The sequence below is a fragment of the Anas platyrhynchos genome, chromosome 5 (assembly GCF_047663525.1).
Source record: "Anas platyrhynchos isolate ZD024472 breed Pekin duck chromosome 5, IASCAAS_PekinDuck_T2T, whole genome shotgun sequence".
NCBI lineage: Eukaryota > Metazoa > Chordata > Aves > Anseriformes > Anatidae > Anas > Anas platyrhynchos.
In genome coordinates, this window is record NC_092591.1 from 31,916,680 (window position 1) to 31,941,169 (window position 24,490).

The 24,490-nt window shown below is 48.9% G+C and overlaps 2 protein-coding genes and 1 long non-coding RNA gene across 13 annotated transcripts in view; 1 reads left to right on the top strand and 2 right to left on the bottom strand.

The window, feature by feature from the left end:
- The window catches only part of LOC140002635 (uncharacterized), a 25,982-nt gene extending 16,767 nt beyond the window's left edge, over positions 1-9,215 (bottom strand). The window contains exons 1-3 of one of the 4 annotated variants that reach the window (XR_011809668.1): positions 8,562-9,213; positions 5,925-6,033; positions 4,164-4,872 (exon numbers count right to left, since the gene is read on the bottom strand). This is a non-coding gene — a long non-coding RNA (uncharacterized lncRNA). The other 3 variants (XR_011809665.1, XR_011809666.1, XR_011809667.1) reach the window with 3 other exon arrangements.
- ARFGAP2 (ARF GTPase activating protein 2) lies at positions 8,515-18,673 on the top strand. Of its 2 annotated transcripts, XM_027459365.3 has the most exons (18): positions 8,515-8,652; positions 9,438-9,743; positions 9,828-9,946; positions 10,330-10,402; positions 10,645-10,776; positions 10,866-10,946; positions 11,991-12,093; positions 12,756-12,812; positions 13,362-13,406; positions 14,499-14,551; positions 14,970-15,106; positions 15,615-15,746; positions 16,232-16,360; positions 16,441-16,569; positions 16,933-17,059; positions 17,157-17,247; positions 17,368-17,486; positions 17,942-18,673. In XM_027459365.3, the coding sequence occupies exons 2-18, from the start codon at positions 9,672-9,674 to the stop codon at positions 17,960-17,962; spliced, it is 1,620 nt and encodes a 539-aa protein (XP_027315166.3). In that variant the 5' UTR covers positions 8,515-8,652; positions 9,438-9,671; the 3' UTR covers positions 17,963-18,673. The 2 variants fall into 2 exon arrangements, with proteins under 2 accessions (XP_027315166.3, XP_071894795.1); XM_072038694.1 differs by lacking the exon at positions 13,362-13,406.
- A 570-nt stretch (positions 18,674-19,243) lies between these two features.
- CSTPP1 (centriolar satellite-associated tubulin polyglutamylase complex regulator 1) overlaps positions 19,244-24,490 on the bottom strand; it is a 78,623-nt gene continuing 73,376 nt past the window's right edge. For 5 of the 7 annotated variants that reach the window (XM_027459374.3, XM_021268463.4, XM_021268460.4 and 2 more), the window contains 3 exons: positions 23,659-23,768; positions 21,274-21,337; positions 19,244-20,799 (listed from right to left, as the gene is read on the bottom strand). In XM_027459374.3, the coding sequence (XP_027315175.1) occupies positions 20,619-20,799; positions 21,274-21,337; positions 23,659-23,768 (355 nt within the window). In that variant the 3' untranslated portion in view covers positions 19,244-20,618. Of the gene's footprint in view, positions 20,800-21,247; positions 21,338-23,658; positions 23,769-24,490 lie in introns of all 7 variants that reach the window. The other 2 variants (XR_011809664.1, XM_072038710.1) reach the window with 2 other exon arrangements.

The following is a 24,490-nucleotide window of genomic DNA, read 5'->3' on the forward strand; positions in this document are numbered from 1 at the left end:
TCTGAGGCTGTTGAGACAAAGTAAGGTCCAGATTTTAGTGCTTTGTGTATTCAAACATGAGCATTTGTCAAAGGTATATGGCTGATAGACATGTTCCAATACAGAATAAGCCCAAAAGCTTAAAGGAAAGCAGAAAGAAAAGTAAACATTTATGGTATAAAACTCAAAAGACTAAAAACTAGCTACTTATTGCATTTGTTTGAAGCTGTTGCTGAGACGCAGTGTGAGCTTGTAGGAGCTTTCTGCAGTGAACTTGTGGGTTAGTACCTCAGGAACTTCATTCACTCAGACTCAAAAAAAAAAAAAAAAAAGCCTCTGCCACGCACTCCCACTGGTGCTAACTGCTGCAGAGCTGTTTGGGAAAGGGATGATACAAAGAAGGAAGTTTTGAATTCAGAGGTGAGCACTTGGGATTAAGTGACTGCAGAATGTTGGCAGACAGTGAAGCAAAGAGGATGTTAAACAAGTGTGGACTCGAGGTGGGGATGGACAGATTCAACCATTAACCTAGGGGAAATTAAAAAGTGTCACAAAGTGTGTTGCCTGACTGCTAATGAGAGCAGAAATGAGCTGTTTACAGCACCTTGGGTGGGGTGAAATATAGTCTGGCATGGGCAATGATCCACAACTCGAGAAATGTCATTGTATAGGCATTTTGATTCAAAGATCTAGGTGCTCCTTTCAGTACCATGTCCCAGGTAAAATATCAGCTGTGTTAGGCAGTAAGGGCCAGTTGCTGACCTCTCCAGCTGAAAAATGTTTTGCTGTCTGCTTTGTTCTAATATACATGAAAGTAAAGAACATGTGCCAGGCCTGAGATAAGAGATAAAGAGTGAAGGATTAAAAACCTGCTTTGTGTTAAATACAGAAATTTACCTTGTTAGCTTGAATGGTTTCAAGGACTGAGATTAGCCTTTCAAGTAGGGTCAAAACAAAGATCTAAGAGGGAGTTAGGAAGGACAAGAAGCTTGACTTCAATTCTTCCCCCAAAGTTCTGATCAGGTTATAATTAGGGGTGGAGGTAGGTGTGGCCAGAACCTGCTGTGAGGACAGAAATGGCCAGTGGACAGGACCCCTGGTTACAGTACAAACAACCTGAAATTCCACAGGACAAAGTCTGAACAGACTTGTTTATCCTAGGAAAACACCGTGACCTGATCACAGGGGGCTGCTTGAAGGTTTCCAGAAACAGTGACGTGCCACACTTCATGTGAACATGTCCTCTAAAGAATGTTTGCACATCAGGAATTCTTGCCAAAAGCTGAAGTAAGAGACGGGAAAATGCATCAAGAATAAAGAATTGCTCAGCTGGAATGTACCTCATAAATTTTGGTATGGATACCCAAAACCAAATGGAGTAGTAAAAAGAGAGCCTGTGTAATAAACCCCTCCCTGGAGGGGTGGTGGTGGTGGGGAACATCTAATGGTCTTAAATTAATGTAATATTTGCCTGGAGACTTACTCACTGCTACGGAAAGCTAAGGTTTCTTTTTAACCGCAAAGGCTCTAGTTGAAACTTGTTATCCATACCATGCCAAAGGTTCTGCGTGAACAGAGAGCTAGTTGCACATGTGACCTCATAGCTGTGCCTCACCTTCAGGTCAGCAAAGCCTCTTCTTCCCACAGAGCTTCTGTAAAAACACACAGATGTGCCTCTGTGGCTGATGGACAACAGAATGAAAACATTATCTAGTTGTTTTTTTTAATAAAGCCATTCCTTGTGAGCAGCTTTGTATGTCTGTGGTTGGCAGATAATTAATTTAGTTCTGACATCTTCCTGGGAAAGTATTTCTAAAGCATCATGCAAAGCTTGGCTTTTATGATGATGATGAATTTTTTCTAGGAAGAGGAAGTTAAGGATTCTCCATGGCAGATCCCACCCATTTCCCCAAAGCAGAAGCTGAGCTTGCTTAACCCATTAATAACATTTCTGCCCTGTAGGCAGAATCTGGGCCTTGGACCCTGTAGAGCCCCCAAGCCAGCTGTGCTTTGCGGTGGCAGCTGAGGGTTGTGGTTAGCATCTAACTCTTGGTGGCATTCCCACAGCCCTGTGTGGAGCCTGGGGCCGTTGGTGCTTCAGTTTGCTTTCCATTTCCACTTCCCCATTCCCTATGTCATTGTGGCTGGTTTGCTTGGCACAAAGCACTGAAGCAGGTGTGAGTGGATGTCAGTCCTGCACTGGGACCCCTCAGAGCTGTTAAAACCCATTCTGGATGCCCTGGATTCTTCTGGATGCCCTTTGCTCCTGCCCTGCTTGCAGACCTAGCCTGTGGCTGCAGCTGTGGGGTGCTCATCTCTGCTATTTCAGGCGCGTTCTCCTTGACTGAAGTTCAGACTGTGCACAAACTGCACAACTGGGGCTGCTTCAGTCACATTTCTAGATCTGCTAGCGTTTTGCTCGTGGGCAACAGTCTGCAAAATTCCCTTCTGCTCGTGAGGAAAGCTGGTGCTGGAGGTAACATGGGCCTGCATGCCACTCAGAGTGTTGGGTAGTTGCTCCTAAGTAACTACTGCACAGAGGCTGGCTGCAGGGACGCTCCATGCTGGTCATGGAGCTGAACCTGAGACAAGGCCAGGGCCACAAACTCCAGCTTTACCTATGGAAATAAGGTTGGGAAATACCTATTTAAAACAAAAACAAACAAAAAAAAACCTGCAACCAAGTGTTGTGCTGCCACTCGTTTCCAGGCTGCAAGGAGCTGGAAGGCTCAGGGGCTGCAAGGGAGTGAATCTGTTTATCAGCCTACCTAAGAAGAGCAAACAGATAAATATGAGAGGGTGTTTCTGGACAAGGTTAATAAATTCTTGCTGAAAGGAAAGTGGGGGTGAGGGTAGGGAAGGGGGTAGCTCTAAAAGACCGGCTGTTTGTTTTTTTTTTCCTAGGGATATCTTGACTCAGTGGCATGGCTGCAGTGAACTTTTCAAAGCCAAGCTTTAGGCCCAGTCACCTTCTCAGTTGCTTCAAACACATCCATCTTACTGGCTGTCTCACCCTGCTTTCCCTTGTCTAGTAGCCCTCCTTGCACAGGTTCATGGTTTGCTGTCAGTCCTGCAGTTTGATGTAATTACAGCTGCAGCTTGCGATGTCCTTTCTCCAGAAGCAGCGTGGTGGCTCAGCACCTCTCTGCAGAGACCCATAATCTCTCCTCTTCAGTCTCAGCGCTTTCACTGGGTCCGGCTATTTATAGGTCCTGTGATCCCTTCCTCCCCGTGTTTCCCTTCTATCCTGTCAGCTGGAAATCTTCCAGGTCTTGTATTCTTCCCCTTTGACTTCCTGAGTCTATTGTTCCTGCTTTCAGCAGGAGGCTGACACTGGAAGCATCGCTGTCCCCAGCTGTGATTGTGTTAGCCCTTTCTCTCAAATCCTCCTCAGGGCCACACAGGTGCCACACAGTTCCTAAGGAAAGCTGCATCCACAGCCCAGTGTATGTTTGCATCCTCTCTACACATTGTTACCACCCGCAGAGCTGAAACACTGCTACCTACTCACTCTCCACCCAAATCCCATTTCGCAGTGGTGCTTATATTCTGTGGGAATTGTATATTTTCAAAACTTTTATAGTAAAGCAACAGCTTTCTGATTTTTCCTTGTTTACACTGTGTTTTTTTAGCATTGCCTGCCTTGGGTCGCTGTCTTCTGCTTTAGGCATGCTTCCCACTCTTGTGGGGCCTGCAGGCAACTAGTCCCTGTACTGGAGGGATTCAGTTTAGGAAACTGGTGAGTGAGGTGATCTGCAGGGAACATGGAGATTACATGCCCACTAGAAGAGTCAGAAAGGTCACGTATAATAGGACAGCCCTTCCAGCTCCGTCCTCAAGCAAATCAGTGCCTGTGCTGTGGACTGCTCCTGAAAGGAGGCAGTGGCCAGGCAACTCAGAAACTCCAGAAGAGGCTCGTTGTTCTGGGGTGAAAAAGGAGGTGTTTCCCTCACTGGAGTACCACCACCTTCCCTCTTCTCCACCTCCCTTCTTTCCCCACCCCCAGGTCACTTGTTTTTTCAGTTTATTTAATTCCAGCATTAAAGTGCTTCAGGAAAGATGCTCAAAACCACAGAAAGCACTGGCTCTTAACTCCCTCGTGGTCTGTCCCAGGCCTGCAGGCTGGCAGCTAAGCTAGTCCTGACAGCCCAAGACCAACACAAACTATAATTCTCAGACTGTACCTTTTCTTCAAGGAGTAGGACTTCTCGTGACTTCAGGGTCTGTGAACGAAACCAACTCCTTTGATGGCTGCTGCCTGGGCCTCGAGTTGTCTGAGAGGACAGCCAAGGCTTTCGGCCTTGCGCTGCCACTGCTGTTCCTGAAGCTGCAGCTGCTGCAGATGTTGAAGCAGGCCACTCAGGGAATCAAGTAATAGCCTCACATCCTGCAAACTGAGGCAAAGCCAGGTTGGCTGTGAAATAAAGGTCTCTGCTGTGCTCCTGCTGAACAGCTGTGGAGCACCATTCCCCTGGAGCTGCCACTCTGGCCAGGCTGACATTCCCCTGCCTGCAAACAGCCTGGGGATCCCTCTCCTGCCACAGAGCACCCCGGTGAGACACGCAGTGCCACTGCACGGCCTTGCTGCTCAGCTGGAAGGTCCCAGAGCCTGCAGTGTGCTGTGGACAAAGGTGTGCAGGTAGCAGGGACACGGGTGTCCCTGGGTTCCTGCTGCCACATGCAGGAAGACTTCTCCAGCCACTGACGCATCGTCTGCACTGTAAGCCCCAGCTCCAAAGTCAGTCATTGCGTGCCACACGTTGTAACAGCTGCCTCTCCAGCAACATTGCTCCAAAGAGCAGCAAACAACATCAGAAATCTGTCCTCTGCATGCAGCCTGCCTGCTGAGGCACTGAAGGCTGCGCTCAGGGCTGGTATCGGAGCTGGAGACACCTGCAATGGAGAACACAGGAAGCTGAAGGAGATCATGAAACTATGGCCTAGGAAGAACTTGAGGAATAAGGAAGTGACTACAAACCCTAAAGGCCACCTGCTCCTACGCGATCTGAGGGGTAACAGTCTCACAAAGTGCTGTCCTTCCCTGCGGCAGGCTGCTTTGGTTTTCTGTCAGAGGCTGACAGATTCCCACCCCTCTTGGGTTCAGAGAACATGTTCCTCTCTCACTCCCTCTGGGAGTCTTTTTTGGCCTTTGCTCTATCCAAGGTTTCACAATTAGGTACTGCGATCTGCTGGTGTGCAGTTTTCTGTTCCCTAAAGAAGTTCTATTCCCCTTCATCCCAGCTGTGCCTCTTTCCTGCTTGCCCACGAGGATGTCTGCCAGTCAGCCAGATGCAAGCTGCTGCCTGCTTTCCCTGGTTCCCAGCCTTTCTGCTTCAGGCTTGTCACTGAACACGACTTCATTTACCAGATGAAATGCTGTGTGACACAAGGCACACTCCAGGCCCCGCACTGCTCTGTGGCTCTCCACTGCTCCTTATAAGCTTCCCCCTTTCCTGCAGCTCAGTACGGCACTGGGCGCAGCAAACCTTGACTCTCCTATTTATTAACCACTTCCCAGGGCTGAACATGCCTTTTATCAACCTCTGACTAACGGCTAAGTTTATCAGCTGCCCTCTGGGAGAGGGATGCAGCAACTGTGCCCTGGCTTGCTGTGGGGTCTGGCTGAGGGTCATTTTTCTCGCAGCTTCCATCCCTTTCAAGGCCGACAGCAGACCCAACGCAATTTTCCCAATATGCCAGCAAATGTTTTTGTTTTTTTTTTTGTAACCTATTCTCCTTCCACATCCCATCCCCTGGGCTTTCCAGAAGTGCCCGCTCATGGCTGAGGAGCCACTGTGACTGCTATGAGCCCGTGGCCGTGCAACAGCACAGCCAAGAGCTCCAGCTCTGCCATGCTTGAGGCAGACAGGGTTTTTCTGACTGCAATGAGGCAGAAGCTCTGTGACAAGGAGACTGTGCTGCTGCCATTTCCATTTTTTATGTACCTTGTTAGCTAGAACAGGAGTGATGTCTGTTGTTGAACCAGTCTTGCTGGTGCCAACTTCTGCTGTATTTTGGGGGACCTCAGGGTGTGCGTTGCTCCTTGGATGGCTTCTGTGTGGGAGAAAACAGTGGGTCATTCCAAGAACAGTTAAGTCTGTGACAAATAAATCATCCCCAAAGGCATCCCCAAAACCTCCTGTATCCCCAGCACCTGCAATACCAGTCCGAGTGTTTCAAGCCAGACCTTTGAAAATAAATATTTGCTTACAAGAGTAGAAATGGAGTTACGAAAGAAGAGCATGAAGACACACGTGCATGCACACACACAGAGAGTCACTTAACAACTAGGTTATCGGCAGCAATCAGGACTCACGCTCCAGTTACCGTTTCCATCAAGCCCCAGCAGTTTTGCCTGACAGCCCAGCAACATCAGCTGATGCAACTGAGAGGGACAGTCCTCTCCTCTCCCTGTCAGACCTTCCTAGCCCTTCCCTTACTCTTGCAGTCACAGGGGAAAGAGGGAGACCAGCTCAGCCACCCAGCTGCCAGAGTGGGTGCAAGGGGCATGACGTGCAGCAGGACCGGCCTTTCGGCTGCAGCGCAACCCCAAACTGGATGAAGCCAGCCACGACTGCTCCTCAGTATCTCCCAAGTTACCCACCCGTCGTCTTCCTTCATAGGTTCCTTCTACCTTTGCTGGATTGTCTCCAAACCACAACATTTGTAAGACTGCAGTAAAATTGTGTAAGTTGTAAACCTTAACAAAATATTCACTCTGCACATAATGTATTAGCTCCTTATCTTAAATCTTGCTGGAAGCATTGTACGGAGTCAGTGTGTGACGTGCCTGCCTGCCTTTGTACAGTACTTTTCCTAAGGAGGCAGTTACTAATTGCACTGGCACAGTGGCAGACTGGTCCCCAGTATCTGTAAACTGGTTGGTTAAAAAATAATAATAATAAAAAAAAAAAGACTTAAGAATTTCTCCTCTCCCCAGGGAATAGCTAAATTCCTGGTACCCCACCACTCGCATTGTGATCCATGGGAAACTGTCTCTACCAGTTATTTTGTGGCGGTTTACTGAATTTCCTGCTCCCTCCCCTATTCTTCTCATTCAGCAAAAGCACAAGAGGCCAACAGGTCTGAGTGGGAGGGCAGGACCCAGCCAGCACCCTCCCTCTCCCACACAGTCCTTGCAGCCTGCAGTCTGTGCTGAGCAGTGGAAGACAGCAAGGCCCCTGCTGTCCTCTGGGACCACCCTGCTCCCAGACAGATCCCCAGAGGGGCACCTTCTCCTCGCCTTGGCTCTGACCTGCAATTGTAGGGCAAATTTTACCCCATCACAGCACTTCACTCCCGAGCCTTCCCAGCTCTCATCTGACTATCTCCTTGCTTTGCCATTTATCCTTCCACGGTAACCTCAAACAATAAGATTCTGTGCTGATAAAAGCATCCCCAGTGGTATGGCAGGCTCCAAGAACAAGCCTGGTCACCCTCCTTCACTCTCCTGGATGATGCTGGGGACTGTCACCTTGCTGCTACGACAGCAGCAGCAAGGAGATCTCCGATTATGGGGCTACAGCTGGCTCGGGGTCTGGTGTCACAGCAGTCAGGAGGAAAGAGGCGAATGTCAGATGTGATGTAGGTGGACATGAAAGCTGAGGGCCAAAGAGCAGGCTGCCGGCTTGCAGCTCAGAAATTCAACAGCAAAGCACATGAGATGCAAGAGAAACAGATGCAGGAAATAGCAAGGACTGTGCAGTGACAGCACACGCTCGCAGGGAACAGTCAGCAGCGGGAGGTCTTTCCTGTACTGACAAAGGCAACAAAAAGAAGCTGACTATTTTTCAGACCAGCAGCATGCTCTTCCTGCTGTTTTTATGTAAAACTGATGGACAGGATCAGCAGCCTTGCCAGCGCTTGGAGCAAACAGCGTGGGCTGGAAGGCTTGCAAGGGACACAGCTGAGGCAAGGAAGCTCAAGGAACCCTGCCATAGCAAGTCCTCTTTGGACACAGCACAGCGAGCATAAACCATGCACCCTTCACAAAGCAGAGCAGCCCGCACTGTCTCTCCAGGTGCCTCCTAGCACAGACAGACAGGGACATCGTGTGACACTGACCTACAGACCTCTGAGGCTGCCTGGGCTCATGCCATTTCTCTCTCGTAAGCCCCAACTAGGGTTAACACCACCACAAATAGATTCTGTCCCTCCTGGCCCCTGCACAGCATCTCTGCCACATGGCCAAGCACAGACGCAGGCAGAATAAAGCCAGCAGAGGAGGGGAGCAGCAGCACACAACAGATGGGACAAGGCAGGAGCAAGCACCTCAGGGTGATACTACTCAGGCCAGCAGAACACCACCACTCCCAATATATGCTCACTGTCTGAACTGGCTTTCAGCAAATGCTCCTCTCTATGATAATATAGTTTATGCAGTCTCCACCAAACCACTATATGCTCTGCCTCCTATCCCTCAGTCTGCCTTCAGCTGCCACAACCCTAACAGCACTAACAGATCTTAATTGCCCTGAGCAGCCCCACCTGGAGCATTTACCCACAGCTGCTGCCCATGTGTGGGTGGGTGTGGGTGTCCATTTAAGTTCAGCCCAGGGCTATTGCCTCTTGTTTGAGCTAACCTGGGGAGGTGCTGCAGTCTGGCTGTGCCTTCTGGATCCTGCTGAGCTGGAGCCTGTTGCTAAATTCAGTTTGCCACCGTGGACCTGCCTGGTAATTGCTAGACTTCATCCTGAGCTGTGAATTGCCTTCCTAGCTTGACTGCAGGCCTACCTCATTGCCAGGGGCTTGCCTGGCAATCTCACCTCTTGGCTGCTCCCCTGCTTGCAGGGCTCAGGTTTTATGGGATGGGCCAGGACTGCTGAAGGCACAGCCCTACCAGGAGCTCCTCTCAGCTCCCCTTTTCCTAGGGTGCAGCCAGCCCTCGCTGCACTCACTGCTGGCCCTCCTGGTATGTGCCCAGACAGCTGCACCACGAATGGGAGCTAGGAGCTCAGCTGGTTTATAAATAGCCATGACAAAAAGCTATCACTTACTTCTACCTGAGGGGGTCCCCCAGTGCTGTTGGGATAACCCAGAAGGGGGCACAGAAACCACCACGAGGCAGGGGGCAGCCAGGGCTGTGCCTCATGGCCTCACCTTGGGGGAGCTCAGGGCGGGTGCCTCAGCGGAGGGGCAGCCTGCCTCCTAGATCTGGTGTTGGCAGCGAGACCTGAAGTACAAGGCCTGATTCCTCTGCTAAACTTTTTTTTTTTTTTTCCAGTGTCTTTCGCTAATTAGTTCAGTTGTTGCTGATTTTATCTGCGTGTCTTGGTGTTATGGAACTTAATTAAGGTGGTGGATCGCGGGCTCCTAGGGCAGTTAGTGCCACAGTCCTCTTGTGGGGGAAAAATAAAACGAAGCAAAAGGAAAGCCGTTCGATTTAACCCGAAAGCCGTTAAACTTAACCTGAAAGCCGCCATACCCAGGCACTAACCCATTTCCTCTTATTTTTTAAGCAATAACTTGGCGTGACGGAGCAGCGTCCTCCGTGAGGGGAGCCCACCCCGCTGCCCCCCCTCAGTGCCCGCCCCGCGGTGCCGCTCCCCTCACGGGCGGCCGCCGCCGAGCCCCGGGCGGGCGGGAGGGAGGCGGTGCCCGGGCCGCCCCCCCTCGGAGGCCGGAGCCGCCGGGGCCCGTCCGGCTCCCGTAGCACCGCCCGTGGCTGCGGTGGCGTGTGGGAAGGAGAGACGATGGCGGCGGAGCCGGGCCGGGCGGAGATCCAGGCCTTCTTCAGGCGGCTGCGGGCGGCGCCGGCCAACAAGGTAACGGGCGGCGGGGAAGGAAGGGCGAGGGGATGGGGATCGGCAGGGAGCCCTCAGCCCATCTCTGCCTCTCTCTGCCTGTAGTCCTGCTTCGACTGCGGCGCCAAGAACCCGAGCTGGGCCAGCGTCACCTACGGCGTCTTCCTCTGCATCGACTGCTCCGGAGCGCACCGCGCCCTGGGCGTGCACCTCAGCTTCATCAGGTCGGGGGGCACGGGGCCCGCTGGGGAGGAGAAGAGTTTGGGTTTGGCTTCTGTGTGCGGGGAGAATGGGGTCTGGGGTGCCACCGAGGTGGTTTTCTCGCGTGTTCCGTCGTGTCCCCTGCCCCGTGCTGCGCTCTGTAGCACCTTCACCTTCTAGACGTGAGCGCTGTTACTTCCAAAGCTGAAGCGGACTTTACTGATCACTTTAAAAGTCCAAACCGATTCCCTCTGGGAGTAAACAAGTTACTGAGATGTTCTTCCCCCCCTTTGCCACCATTACCCTGCTGGGATATCTGGTGGTTCGAGCTCAGAGCATGCTTTTTTTTTTTTTTGCCTTTGCCACGCCTGCCTATTGTTAATAAGTGTAACTTGTTCTTGCGCAGGTCCACGGAGCTGGATTCCAACTGGAACTGGTTCCAGCTGAGGTGCATGCAAGTCGGCAGTAATGCCAACGCGGTAAGGAGCCTTTGTAGGCGTTTTGCTTGCTTTGTTTTGCTAAGCCACGTCCTCTGTTCCTTGTCCCTTTCCTTTGTACCTTTCAGGGTACTGACCTAGCTGCCATGGGGTTCATACCGTGTGCTCAGAGCTATATCCTCTGTGTCTGGGAAGCTTCCTCTTCCTGTTGTCTTTGCATCATGTCTAACGCTTGCCTGAGTGTGACCTGGCAACCAGTGGACTGAATGTTGTTCTCTTTTCAGACTGCTTTCTTCCGTCAGCATGGCTGCACTACAACAGATGCCAATGCGAAGTACAACAGTCGAGCTGCCCAGATGTACAGGGAGAAGATCCGGCAGCTGGCGAGCGCTGCCATGGCCAAGTATGGCACTGATGTAAGTCCAAGCAGCTCTCTGCTGTTAGACACGTAGAACTGGGTGCTGAGTCTTGCAGGATAGCTTCTTCTTTCCTCTTTTCTCTTCAGCTGCTCATAGATGGACTGAGTGGAGCCCCTGGGCATTCCCCTGACAAGAGCGATGCTGATTTCTTCATGGAGCACACACAGGTGAGAAGCTGTCCAACCAGACAGCCTGAACAGCTCTCACAGAGCCAGCTGGTCACCCAGGAGCCTGGAGAGGCGGTAGGAGCAGTCCTACTTAGATTGGAGGGATTTTAAGTTGTATACACATTCGATAGGAACATGGAACAACTAAGATTTAGTCATCAGCCTGGTATATAACCCACAGATGTAAATATTTCCATATGGGGCCTGTAATATCCATGTCCTTTCTCTTTCAAAGTATCTTCATCTTTGAGGGATACTCAGAGTCATCAATTACTCCCTGGAAAATGCTTTTTCTACTGCTTTAATGCAGAGTCTGTGGACAGTTAAAAGTGAGGGCTGGCTGTTATGGAAACTTCTAGTTAAGTCAGCTTTCCAGTGCATAGACCTTGGTAACGTTGGATTTAGGCAAGTGCTTCTACAATGCAAAGTGGATTATATCAACTGAATGTAGTGATGTGACAATGTGGCAACTAGTTATCTAGTAGTAAGGATGGAAATCAGTTATTTTCATAGTCTTGCTTTCAGCTGAGATAGAGTTAATTGTCTACAAAATACCCCCCAGCCTGCTGCTCCCCTCAGTTTCATTGTTCAGCATGACGCTGTGTCGTGTGGAACATCCCTTCGGCCAGTGTGAGTGAGCTGTCCTGGTTGTGCCCTCTCCCAGCTTCTTGTACCCCACCCTCCTTGCTAGCAGGGCACCACAAGAAGCTGCAAAATCCTTGACTCAGCATAAGCACTACTCAGCAACAACTGAAACGTTGTATTATTAACATTATTCTCATCCTAAATCCAAAATGTAACGCCATACCAGCTCCCAGCCGAAACCAGGACACTCATTCAGCTGGATTCTCTTTTTTTCTTTTTTGTCCCTGATAATGTGTGCACAGCTCCACATCCCATTATCTTCAGCGAAGGGATAGTCTGGAGTTGGGAACATGTTTTCTTGACCTCAAATTCAATACAGGTTATTGAACTTGAAGTAAGTTGAGGATGGTTAGATTCGTTCATTCTCTGCAAATCATTCAAATGAGCATCTCTTTGCAGTCTTCCAGTACCTGGGATGTAGCAGATGCCAGCCAGAATCTTGCACAGTCTTCCCTGGAGGTGGAAAAAGCACCAAAGTCATCAGAAGGCAGTGAAGCATCAAGTGAGTTCTCTGCTTAATAATTTTCTTGAGAACCTGACTTAATGTCCAGGATGTCCAGGAGAATACAGTTCTGTAACCCAGTTGGAAGGGCTAAGCTTTGTCCCTTGGTTCAGGCTTGAAGAAACTGTGTGCTGTTTGATGTTAAATTAGTGGACACTTAAAAGAACAGCTCGGTTTGGGCTCAAGGAGTCAGTTCTTTGCATTTCCTGAAATGCAGTAAAAACAGTTTAGTTGGGGCTGGTTGCTCTGTTTCTCTACTTCCAGACGTAATTCTTCATTTAAACACTTTTCTCTATCACTTGAATTTGATTGTTCTATATTCACATTTTATTTTCAGACCTGAAAACTGTTTCTAGGGTGAATTACAAAGAAACCAAGAATGTGGGAGAACAGATGTAATTTGAAACAGCTTTTGTATTCCCTTGACAGAGTATTTACTTTCTTTTAATGCATTAAGAGCACTGCAGAATGGTTAACTTGCTCTGTGGAGACTTAAGGTAGTTGTGCTTGGCAAATTGCACCTTTCAAATGGAAATTAGATTGTTGAAGGAATTTCTGGGTGATGGGGGGCAGAGAAGGTAGCAAGACATAGAGCAGAACTATGAACACAGAAAAGGAAGGAGAATTTCTCTGAATGTTCTCTTCTGTTCTTGTGCTTGCAGATCCCAGCCAAGGCCCATCTATTGACTTGTTGAGCACATCTCCTAAAGCTCCTCTAGGTAAGTAACGCTTCAGTATCTCCTGGATCAGTCTTGCTGTTACACATACTGTTGTGTAGTAACTTTAGTGGAACTGTAACTAATGAGCCTATTTTCAGAATGTTGAAAGGTGTTTATCTGCCTATGGAACAAATACTGATGATCTCCATAAATTCCAAAATCACTCCACAGCTTATTGGAGGTTTCTTGCTCCTTTGGATGATCGAGTCCAAAGCTGTCTCGTTCTCAAAAACTTGTTTTCGTTTCTGGGCTTTGGTCAAAACTTGGTATTTGCATATCTGGAACTTGGTTGACCAAGGCCACGTGGCTGTTTTGTGTTTCATCTGGCTTTTTCCCCTAGAAGCTTGGAACAAATACGCATTTAGTTTGCTGAATAACAGGTGTTTATATCTGATTGTCCCCCACCATAACTGTTCCGGCCAGACACAATGTATAGCTGAGCTTCTTTCCTTACCAAGAGTGTGTTCCTAGCCCACAGGGGGCTTCATCCTGGGTGGAAAGCCTGTGTCCTTAAGCGTCTGTTCATTCCCCATGTTTGTTTCTTCTCAGACGTGTCCATGTGTCTATCAACACAAGAGCCTGCTCCTGCCAGAGGTAACTGGCTAACAGCTGGCCTGCTCTGGCTGCTTGTGACAACTCTGCCTGCCCCTTTTGTAATTCTGCCTTCAATAACTTTAGCTTCTTGTGCTTAGAGGGAGAGAATGAGCCGAAGCTTACATGTATCATATTGGGATCTATACCAGCTATTACTTCTCTGGAAATGGACCTTATTGTTACTTCTATTAAAACACTTCTTGACAGTAATCAAAATAAAATCAGGACCAGTATGCTGAAAGCAGTCTGATAGTGATGAATGTGCCAAACCCCTTATTTCAAAAAAACCTTATGGTAAAACGAGAAAAGATCGTTCTTGACAGCCTTCCCAGTATCTCAAGTATGGATTGACAAAAGTCATGTGGGTGTAGAAAGCAAGGAAACAGTTCTGTGGAAGGGAATCCCACAAGGGCACTAAGACTGGAGCTACGTAATGTTAAAAGCTGGAAAAGTGTCCTGGGCAGTTCCTTTTTATGCTTGCTTTGTTCTTACACATTTTCCACAGGCACCTACTGCTTGGCTGGATCTTGGCTGTTTTTACAGGTGTGGCGTGCTTTATGCCCTCAGAGTGACAGGTTTCTGGTAGAAGGGGTTGAGGAACCTGTTGCTTTCTACAGCTCGCTGTACTTTAGGTCCATTTTGTTGGTGGTCTGTACGTGTAAACATTGCTTTAGGGTTCCTGCTTTTGTCCCTAAGGCACTGGTGAGACACTGACCTTCATGTAGCTCTGGATCTTCGTTTTCCTGGGTTTGTGTATGAAATAAATGTAGTGTCTCTAGCAACCCTGATCTGTACTGGACAGGGTCGCCAACTGCATGACACCTGGAGGAGCTTTTTGAAGGTCTTAATTCAGTTACAAGCTTCTCCAGGGATGGGCGTGCTTCTTTAGGCCACCAGCCTGCAATTGTGGAGCTTTTCAGTGCATCTTTCTTGGCTGGGTGAAATCACCCAGCTTTCTGATGCGAAGCTGCATGGTGTGCCCTGGATTCTGTAGCAGCTGGACTGGGGTGGATGTTTGTGTGGGTTCCTGACTAATTTTGGCTTCTTAAATTAATTCATTTCTGTTTGTTTGCTGCTTCCCTTCTCTTGCAGAACTTAAATCCTCCCTCATCGGAAAGAAGAAGCCGGGAGCTGCCAAGAAAGGGGTACGTCTGAGCTCTTACTTTCTGGAGAGGAGGCAGAGCACATCTCGTATTACTGCTGTCCTTTCCCTGGGCCTGTGCTTTCTGCCCTTACCCAAGCTGTCTACTGAGAGATCCATTTGGGGAAGGCAGAGCTTTATCTCACCACCTCTTTTGAAAGCTAGCTTGTAAATTAATGGACAAAAACAAATAGTGTTTGGATTATTACTGGAGTGTATGTGGCTAATCTCTTCACACTGGGCACCAGTGGGTCAACTCTCATGTTTTTTTTCCATCTTCTGCTGCAGGCTGTCCTGGGACTGTAGGTTTTGACTAAACAGGGAGACCGAAAGCCTGAGCTGCTGGTTTTCTTGTACTGTGAACAGCTTAGGGGGAAGAAGTCCTTTTTGTATGTGTTTTTTTTTTTTCCTTTCTTTCTCAGCTGGGTGCAAAAAAAGGTCTTGGAGCCCAGAAAGTGAGCAGCCAGAGCTTCAGTGAGATTGAGCGGCAAGCCCAGGTGGCAGAGCAGCTGAAGGAGCAGCAGGCAGCGGAGTCCAGGAAACAAGCTGAGGAGTCCATGTAAGTGCCCTGTCTGGGCCGTACGCCTTGTGTACGTAAGGTAGAAGTAACACGTGGTTGATGCTGTTCTAGGACTGCCTGATATGAGTACAGAACATCCACAACCAGTCCTTAGAGCAGGGCACAAGCTATATTGCTGTATTTTATTCAAATTAGTACCTCTGGAAGATTTTAAGGAGCAGATATGGATTTTATTTTTCTGTGCACCTCTGGCCAGGACTGATAAAAGCAAAGGCTGAACTGGGTGGGTGTTCTTGTGTATCTGTCCCAGGGGGTACAGAGGCAGTGCCTACACTGAGAAAATCACGTTTAGCTAGAAAAGAGTTGCATCCCAGTGGAGATGAGGTGGGGAGACAAGCTGCTATGAAGGGATTTTTGTCTGTGCTGCTGTGGAAGCGGGTGTATTGAGGGGTTGTCAGGGTTGCATTTCCCCTTGTCCCTCCACAGCATGGGCTGGGCTAGGGCAGAAAGGTAATGAGTTGGTACCCACTGCAGCTCTTTCCTTTAGAGTCACCTCGATGCGACTGGCTTATCAGGAACTGCAGCTCGATCGGAAGAAGGAAGAGAAGAAACTTCAGAACCTCGAAGGGAAGAAGCGTGAACAAGCTGAGAGGCTAGGCATGGGCTTGGTGTCAAGAAGGTACTTGGCTGGGGATGGCGTGGGGTAGAGGTGCTCTGGAACCACACTGCTCTAAAACAGTTTCCCAAAGGCAGTAGCTTGCTGCTGCTCTAACAAAAGGAAGGGATTTAATCTTCTTGCATGCTGGACTGTGTCTAAAAATGCTTCACACCACAGAAGGAATGGACACTGTTCAAAGGTTCCAGTTCTCACGTGAGCTTTTCCAAAGTTGCTTGGGGCCTGTCAGTGCCTATCTCTGGAGCCTTACAACTCCACAGATGTCTGCATGTAGGCAGGCATCACCCTACGTCCCTTAAGAAGATAACTCAAGACTTTGAGGGATTCAAGCCTGATGTGTGGTAAAGGGGGTTGGCTCCCCACAACTTCCTCCAGCTCTGTGGCACCTGCCCTGTCTCTGAAGGCCAGATTCAGTTTTGAGGGAGACTGTTTGTAGGTGCTGGATGGTGTCACAGCTGTCAGCCCTGACCACCTATTTGTTGTGCTAGCTCTGTTTCACACTCGGTGATGTCTGAGATGCAAGTCATTGAGCAGGAGACGCCACTGGCCGTGAAATCTTCCCGCTCCCAATTGGACCTGTTTGATGATGCTGGAAGCTTCACATCTGGACCCCCCAAGTAAGACTAAGCTTCAGTGTAATGTTTGGCTTGTTTCTAAATTTATTATCTGGCTTAAACTACCTATTTTTGGTACCTAGGTACAAATATAGTCCCTTCTCATTTGAAGATGCCTTTGGCTCACGATGGGAAACAGACTCTTCGTGGGGTGTTGACAAAGAGGAGGAACCAGAGGTGACAATTTCCAGTATTCGGCCAATTTCAGAGAGGTAAAGCACCTGCTACTGTACTGCCCTTGTACGGGACAAAGGGATGGGTCTAGGAGTTGTGGGGGAGATGCTACTGTGCTGTGACAGGAGCTGAGCCTTAGGCTGCAGAAGATCACTTACATGGGTAATCCTGAGAAAAGGGGCCTTTGGTGAGAGATCCTTTGGGCACTTCTTTTCCTATTGTGTCACAGCCCTTATGGTCATCAAATGGGGTCTGCCCTGGGGTGGGGGGAGGAGAGAACTCTGGTAGCAGCTAGCCCTTGGGGTTTGTTCCTCTCCTTCCATCAGATGGGATATGAGACATGTCTTTCTCTACTGTGTTGCTGAGCTTAAGCTGAGCTGTCTCCTCTCTTGCTTCCTCAGGCCCACCAGTAGAAGAGATACAGAGCACAGGACATCAGTTGTGGAATCAAATGAAGCTCGGCAGAAGTTCGCAGGAGCTAAAGCTATCTCTTCAGATATGTTCTTTGGGCGGGAAGCAGATGCTGAGGTAAATGCACTTTGCAGTGCTCTGACTTCATCTCCTGTTTGCTCAGGTTGTTCTTTGTTCCGTTCCTTTACCTTTTTTGTTTTCCTTTCTTCTGCAGTATGAAGCCAGATCCCGACTGCAGCAGCTCTCAGGCAGCAGTGCTATCAGTTCTGCAGACCTGTTCGGAGAGGCTGAGAATGCGCACTCAGGTTTGTTAGCACTCAGTGGGTTGAGGAAGGGAGTGCAGCTTTGGAGGACCTCAACAAGAGGGGGTCAGGGTGTTCTCTGGAGCTGGAGAACTCCAGCCTTACTCCTCCTGGTTCTTGTAGGTGGTGTGTCGATTGGAAATGTCCTGCCTGCAGCCGATATCGCACAGTTCAAGCAAGGAGTGAAGTCAGTTGCTGGCAAGATGGCTGTCCTAGCCAACGGGGTGATGAACTCCCTCCAGGTGAGGTTGCACTGCAGCACTTTCAGACAGGTTCTAGTCATGTTCGGGGACTTCTACCATATCCTGGCCGTTCCAAGTGATTTCACTGGGATTATCATCGTCTTCTCAAATTATATGGAAAGTCCTAGGTAGAGATGAGCCCTTTTGTAGCTGAGGATTCAATAGCTGACCAATTCCAGGTGGCTGGTGAATGCTACTTGGACAACATTATTCTCCTGCTGGACAGGGTACTGTGTTATGTCAGATACACCTTTTCCCACAGATCTTTAAACTTAAAAAAAAAAAATTGAGCCCATTTTACCTCCTGTCTTTGCAAGGTGTCCTCTCTTAAGGCAACCTTTTGTTGACCATTGTGTATTGATTGCATTAATGCCAAACCCCCATGACCTTGTTATTTGCTTCTTTGGAGTTTGCACAGTGTTATAGAATGGTGTCTTGGTGTGTTTCCTCCCCAGGATCGTTATGGTTCATATTGATGACCCAGGAACTGCAACTCGCAGGGAAGCCAGCAGGAGGCACTGATGCCACCTTCGCCTGGAGTAAACTCTGCAGGATTGTCTTAGTTTGTCTGGGGTGGGTGGGGAGGGGAGAAGGAAAGCAGAAGGGGGCAGGACATGGCTGTGCCCAGGATGCTTTCCAAATATCTGAATTCCACTCTGCATTAAAATTTGATGTGCCCTCAGACCCACTGCTATCTACTAGCCAGTGGAGATGGGGATAACCTCACTGCTGTGAAAGATGTGGGAATTCCTGTGACTGCCCTCATCAGTGCTCCTATCCTTCCTGGCCCATCCCTTAGCTGACCACGTGACAGAGGAAATGGGAATGCTGTTTTTCTGAACGTGTTACCTGGTCCCTACGGACATGACTGTGGCTTTCTGTTCTGCTCAGTGCTCTTACTGCCTGATCCCAAGCAGGCTGCTGCAGCAGTTCACAGCACGGGTAAGGCATTTTCAACTGCAAGGTTCTAGCATGCATGGTAAGCCATGGTGTCACAATTCCTCTGTATTTGCAGGGTCTGCCTTTTACCATGGGATAATCCTTTTTATTGTCTTGTAAACTGGCATATATTGATGCGGGAGAACAAATCAAGCAAAGATTATTTTTTTTAGCTTCTAATCACATCATGAGCAAAAAAAAAAAGGCCCAGGCCATGAAGTACTATAAAGATATTTGCTGGACCCTTGGTTATTGTGTTGCCCTGTCCTATCTTCCATCCAGACTTGGACAGAGGGGAAGGTCCTGAAACCCTGGCTTAAGTGGGACAGGGGTGAGGGAGGCTGTCCCCATGGGGACTGCAACCTTAGTCCTACTCAGGTGGGTTCTTTGCTTCTGAGTGTGGTTTCAACAAGAGCAGTTTTCCCTTCATGCAGTTGAGGATGGGATAGGCCTTTTTTTCTGTGCTTATTTTGCAACTATTGCAAAATAGCTGGATGAGCAAAACAATTTAACTCCGTGGGTTCCTGTCAGCAAATGCCCCCTCCAGGGCTGGGCCCCCACATTGTGCCAGATGTGCACGGACCCCCCTGGTCCACTGGGGGCTGCGTGGCAGCAGCCAGAGGGGCCGTGGTACCCCCAGGGCTGTGGCGGGGGTGGAAGTGGCTGAGGGTTGAATGTGCTTGCGTGGGTGATGTGGGCACGGTGCCATTTGTGCTGGGGGTGGCAGCGGGCCCCACCTGGGCGGGGTCAGCATTGTGGGGCCCCATGAGAGGCCACTGGGGCCTGGGAGGGGGGGCACAGAGCAGAGTTTCTCAGGCTTGGCCCCAGGCCTTACACTGCATGCTTTATTCCCTTGCTTTGGTTGTTGCCCACTGCTGGGTGGGGAAAAAACGTGCAGTTAAAGAGCATGCTGATAACTTACAATCAATAAATACCTCCCCCTACCTCCACAGCCAGGTCAGCAGTAGCTAAAAGATTACTCTTAAAATAGTTCCAGCATGTGCTGAATCCGCTCGGCTTAGGGCAGCGCTAAGCTTTGGGTTAACAGATCTTAGTAGCCTACACCGTGCAGCGTTTTAGGGCAGGGAAGAGCAAGAAGCCTCCCAAAGGCTCACGAGAAATTGGAGTATCTTGGGAAATAACGAGTCCATGCAAGCTGTGACAGAGGTGCATGGCTAGTCAGCTGTTCAGGGTTGTGGAGGCCAAGCTGCAGAGTTAGTTACCACTGAGGCTGTAATTCTTTCTGTAGCTGTACAGGCCACACCGCGATGATACAACAATGCCAATATTTACAAAAAGTACCTGGGCCTCACTTGAAAACTGCCTCCTCCTCCCCCAGTGCTTCTGCCCACCAACCCCCAGCAGATATGCTCTATGTTGGCAGGCTGCACCGCCACCTGTGGCCAAACCATCTGAAGACTTTTCATCTCTCTGTTCCACCCCCCTCTCCAAAGCCTGCTTTCAGCAAATGAGCTTAACGTGCTGTTGGAGGCAGGGGGAGGCCTCCCAGAAGGGAACTCAGCACAGCAGAGGAGCCGCAAAGCACCGTGCAGTACTTGCTGAAATCTAGCTTATTATTTGCTTTGGCTTGGCTTGGACTCATGGAGGAGGAAGCTGTGACAGGTGGCAAGGCACTAGCTAAACCCTTCTATTCTAGGAACTTGAGGAATTTCTCTACCTTTGATCACATGCAGGTGCAGCTTTACTAGGAATAATTACAATGGAGCATGAATGCAAAGCTGCCGCTGGCGATTTAACCACTCTATTGTCTAGGCCAAGTCTGAACACAGCTACACAACAAAACCCTGGCACCCAGCCTGCACCAGCGCTCCCACTGTTCCAGCACCTGCTGAACTGGGAGAGAGCCCTGGTTGGGAGAACGCCGGGCTATTTCCAAGTACGGGCAGCTCTAGCAGCTGCTGGTTTGTCGTCTTACGTGCCAGCAGATGGCAGCAGAACTCTGTAGCTGGAAATAGCTACTCCTACACAGATTCGGATCTAGGGGAAAAAAAAAAGCAGCGTTCTTGCTGGGAAGGGACAGGTGGACTTGGCAATGGGGCCTGGCAGAGCCGCGCACACACTGGTGATGTGGATGTAACCCAGTGCCAGAGCAGATGCTCTGGGAGGAGGTGCTGCACCTCCAGGGAGATGTGGACAAACCAAAGGTGGGACCGGTGCCCACCCTCACAACCTTCAGTTTTCAGAGGAGTCTGTCTCTTCGTTGGAGCCTTCACTCTCAGCATCCATTTTTCGGCGATGGTGGAGAGGTTTCCAGGGAGAGTTAATCCTGGGTGAGTGACGGACAGGCAAATTAGCAGTGTCCCCGCTGGAGCTGGTAGGAGCAGAGATGGCAAGCCCTGAAACCTGAGCTATCCTGGAAGAGAAAAGACAAATGCTGGGTAGCCGAGCTTGTCACCTCCACCCTTAACCATAGCAATTTTGGAGTAAACTCGCAAAGAGGACTCATTCCCAACTAGAAAGACGTTCATGGCAAAGATGGGGAATACTTTACACCAGTATCTGCCAGACTTGCTGTGCAAATCTTTTTTCCCCTGTTAAAACAGATCTGGCCTCAGCCTGTGTCTCCTAACACTCCTAGTTTTCACTGTCCAACATTTTTTTTTCCTAACCAAGGTGCATTTCCTCCCCAGTTTCTGAAGCCTTTTCTAAGGATTTTGTTAGCACCACCCAGCCACCCCAGAGGCCCTCTCTGCCTAGGCTGCTCTGTTAGCTCCTCTCTTGTCTTATAGTTGAGTAAAAGACTAGGGGTAGTACTTCAGTGAAGATTTCCTTAACATGCTACTTTCCATCTGTTGCTTTACCTCCTACTCCAGGCAATTCCACTTACAATTTCTCAAGTTCCTGATCCATGGCAGGGTCAAGAAACAAATCTCCTTTATCTGGCAAAGCCCCTGTGAAGAAGAAGAAAAACCAGTATCAGAGCAGAGTTAGGCTATTCAGGGGTTACCTTTTTGAAGAAAATCACTCAAGTCAGGCCAGCATCTGAAATGTGTCCTGCAAGACCAAAAAAAATACCCTTCCTTATGCCCATCAGAGAAATGGACACTGAATATTGAGGATCAAGGACAGGCAAAGAATGATGTTGCATATGCTGTGTCCTTCACACAGGCTCTAGCGGGGCCTCAGCCTAGATGGGAGGCACTCAGCAGTCTCACCTTTCAGAGAACTTGAAAAGCCCAAAGATTCGGCAGGTTCTGTTCCTACTAGAACTACTGCGTGCTGACTGTCACAGGGTGATGTCCCTGTGGTAGCTGTATAGGGCAATTCAGTCCTAAATCCTATCAGAACAACAGAGCCTTCAGGAAGATGGGGCTCTTAGGAAATCCCTCCTGTAACAAACTCCACCTTGCACAAGGGCTGTGGGAGGGTCTGATCGGTCAGCATGGAGATGACAAATTGCCTGGATGATGCCACTGCACACCAGGAAAAAGGCATTTGGTAATCTGTACCAATGCTGCAGCGAGAAATGCTCTTGTTTTTCAGGAGACCTGGGTGCCACACGCAGTATTTTTGGAAAAGAGCTCTTGTACTGCCCTGGGGGGACACAGAGCAGATGTCTGGCCCTGGCACCTTTGTCCTGAAGGAGGGGCTGGAGAGCCACCTCTTCCAGACAGGCAAATGGCAGTCAAAAAATTGTAGCAATGAGCATCTAACAAATTAGAAGCAGTTCTGACCAGATCTGACTCCCTTACTTCGAGTTCTGGTCTTCCTCTCTTGCACCTGACCAGGAAAACCTGGCACAGCAACACAGAGTGGTGGGAGGTCCAGTGCTTGCTTTCACATGCTACATTAGAAGAATAAGCAAGCAGCTAAAGCTTAACTTGTTTCTGTGTTTGCAGAATGTAGTGAGGTCTCTGGGGCACAAGAATTACGTGGGAGAGTCAGTAAATGGCACTTAAAGGTTTCACAAATCTACCTTAACACTGGAGTTAGGCTGCAGGTTCCCATTTGCCTGACAAGTTCATCAGTACTACCCCAGCCAGAATGAACTGCTGTAATCCTTACCCCTGCTCTAGAGGGGCCACTGGCTTTGTGAGGCAGGAGAGCAGGTAGGCATCCTCACTGAAAGCTCCTTTGCCTGAAACTGCCCTTGCTGAAGGGCTTTGGGGAGCTTGTGATCCCCTACAGACCAAAGACTATTGAAATCACCCTTCAGGAGAGATTAAAAGACACCAGGAAAAGAATCCTCCTCTCCTTGCCAAGATGCTAGCACCTGTCAGACTTGTGGCTGCTGCCCCTCCTCTGCGAGAGGCCTCAGCAGGAGGCTGGCAGAGGGCCAGGGGCCAGGCCCACATTAATGGAAAGGAAAACCCACACACTTTGTAGATGGCACAATGGAAGCTGTGGGCAGGATCTTTTTTTTTTTTTGCCCATCTGTTTTCTTTGCACTCGATTGGAGTGGATTTTGTCGGGCAAAGGAAACAAGAATTTGTTTGGTGCAATCCAGGCATCACCTGTGAGTACATGGCTTCCTAAACCTGTTTGCAGAGGGGATTGCAGGGCTGTAGTCCTGCACCTTTGATATATAATCTCTGTGTTGCTGGGTAAGCAGCCCTTCCCCAGAGGGGCATTAGCAGCTTAAATTGTTTGCTGGAAGAAGAGGCTCAGCCAGGGAGGGGACACTTCTACTATGACACACCTGTGCAAAAGAACAAGCCCTCAGGCAAGGTACAGCATCTTTTCACTAAGGCTTGTCTTTGAAATATGGGGATTGGCAGATACTCAGGCCTGGGAGTAGAGGGAGAGGATATCCAAAGAGAGAGCTTATCCTTACTGACCCGATGATCTGCTGAGCAGAGTGAAGGTGTGTGAGCCTACATGCTTTCAAACATTTCTCCTTGTCAAATGCCAAAAGCCATTGCTGTTCCCCTTTGCAGGAGGAAGAGGAGCACAACCAAGTCATATGGGGACAACACAGCGTTATGTGTCTAAATTATGTACGGATTAAAGATGTAAAACATTGCTGTCTTAGGGCAGCATTTCACACCTCATTTTATTGTGGAAGAAGCTCCACAGCTTCAAGCAGACAAGTAAGGTGCAGTGCTATGTTTCTAAACTTTAATCCGTTTAAAAAAAAAAAAAAAAAAGAAGATGAAAAACTGTCCCGTTTTCTTCCTAATGAAGTAAAATCTGGGGCATAACTACAGTGGAAATTCCATAGAAATGCAGAATGACTGAAAATCTAGAGCTGTCCCAGTCATAGAAATCTTACCTAGGGCTCTGTTGATCCCTTGGTCCTTTGCAAGCGCCAAAAGGAATCCATAGAAGGTCAGTCTCTGTGCAGTACTCAGCATTTCCTTCACAAGAGCACAAGGTGGACAGCTAGGAAAAGAGAGACAAAGAGGTTATCTTGTCTATTAAACATCTTTTTCTTTTTTTTTTCAAGATGCAGCTCAAATTGGAAGAATAAGCCCATTTACCTGTTCAAATATTGTCAAGTTGCCCCCATTGTTTAAAACTAATAGCCAACAGCTTGTTTACTTGGCATTGCATCTGCTCCCAATTTGCTAAGCAAAAATGATTGGGCTGGGGTACATCCCTAGGAGCAGTCCTACCTGCCTCCTTTCCAAGCACAGGGAGAAAAACCCAGATCTGCTGAGAAGCATATACACATGTCCACTCTTGACATATATTCTTTCATAAGAGAAAAAAAAAAAAGGAAATCCTTTCTTTTAGCACTCAATAAACTTCCATTTCTGTGAGGACACTGTTTTTATCACCCTTTTACCAGCAACAGACATTCAAGGGGCAGGAAAATCTCTCCAATGACAGACTAAATATGTCCTAAAACATTTGAGTGGGGACTGCAATTCCTATGTCCCCTTCATCTACACTCACCTTAAACCCTGGCCCTGACCTTTAGGCAATATCCTCATTATGATTCTTGCTCTTGCTTAATACTCCTTAAAGAGTTTCCTGCAAAATGGAACTGCTGCATGTAGAGGAAATGAAAGTGCTGAACAGATCAGGACTTAGTAGCACTCCCAGGAGATGTGGGTGTGGGCTGGTGATCCCTCAGGCAAAGGTGGTTACCAAAGCCTGGC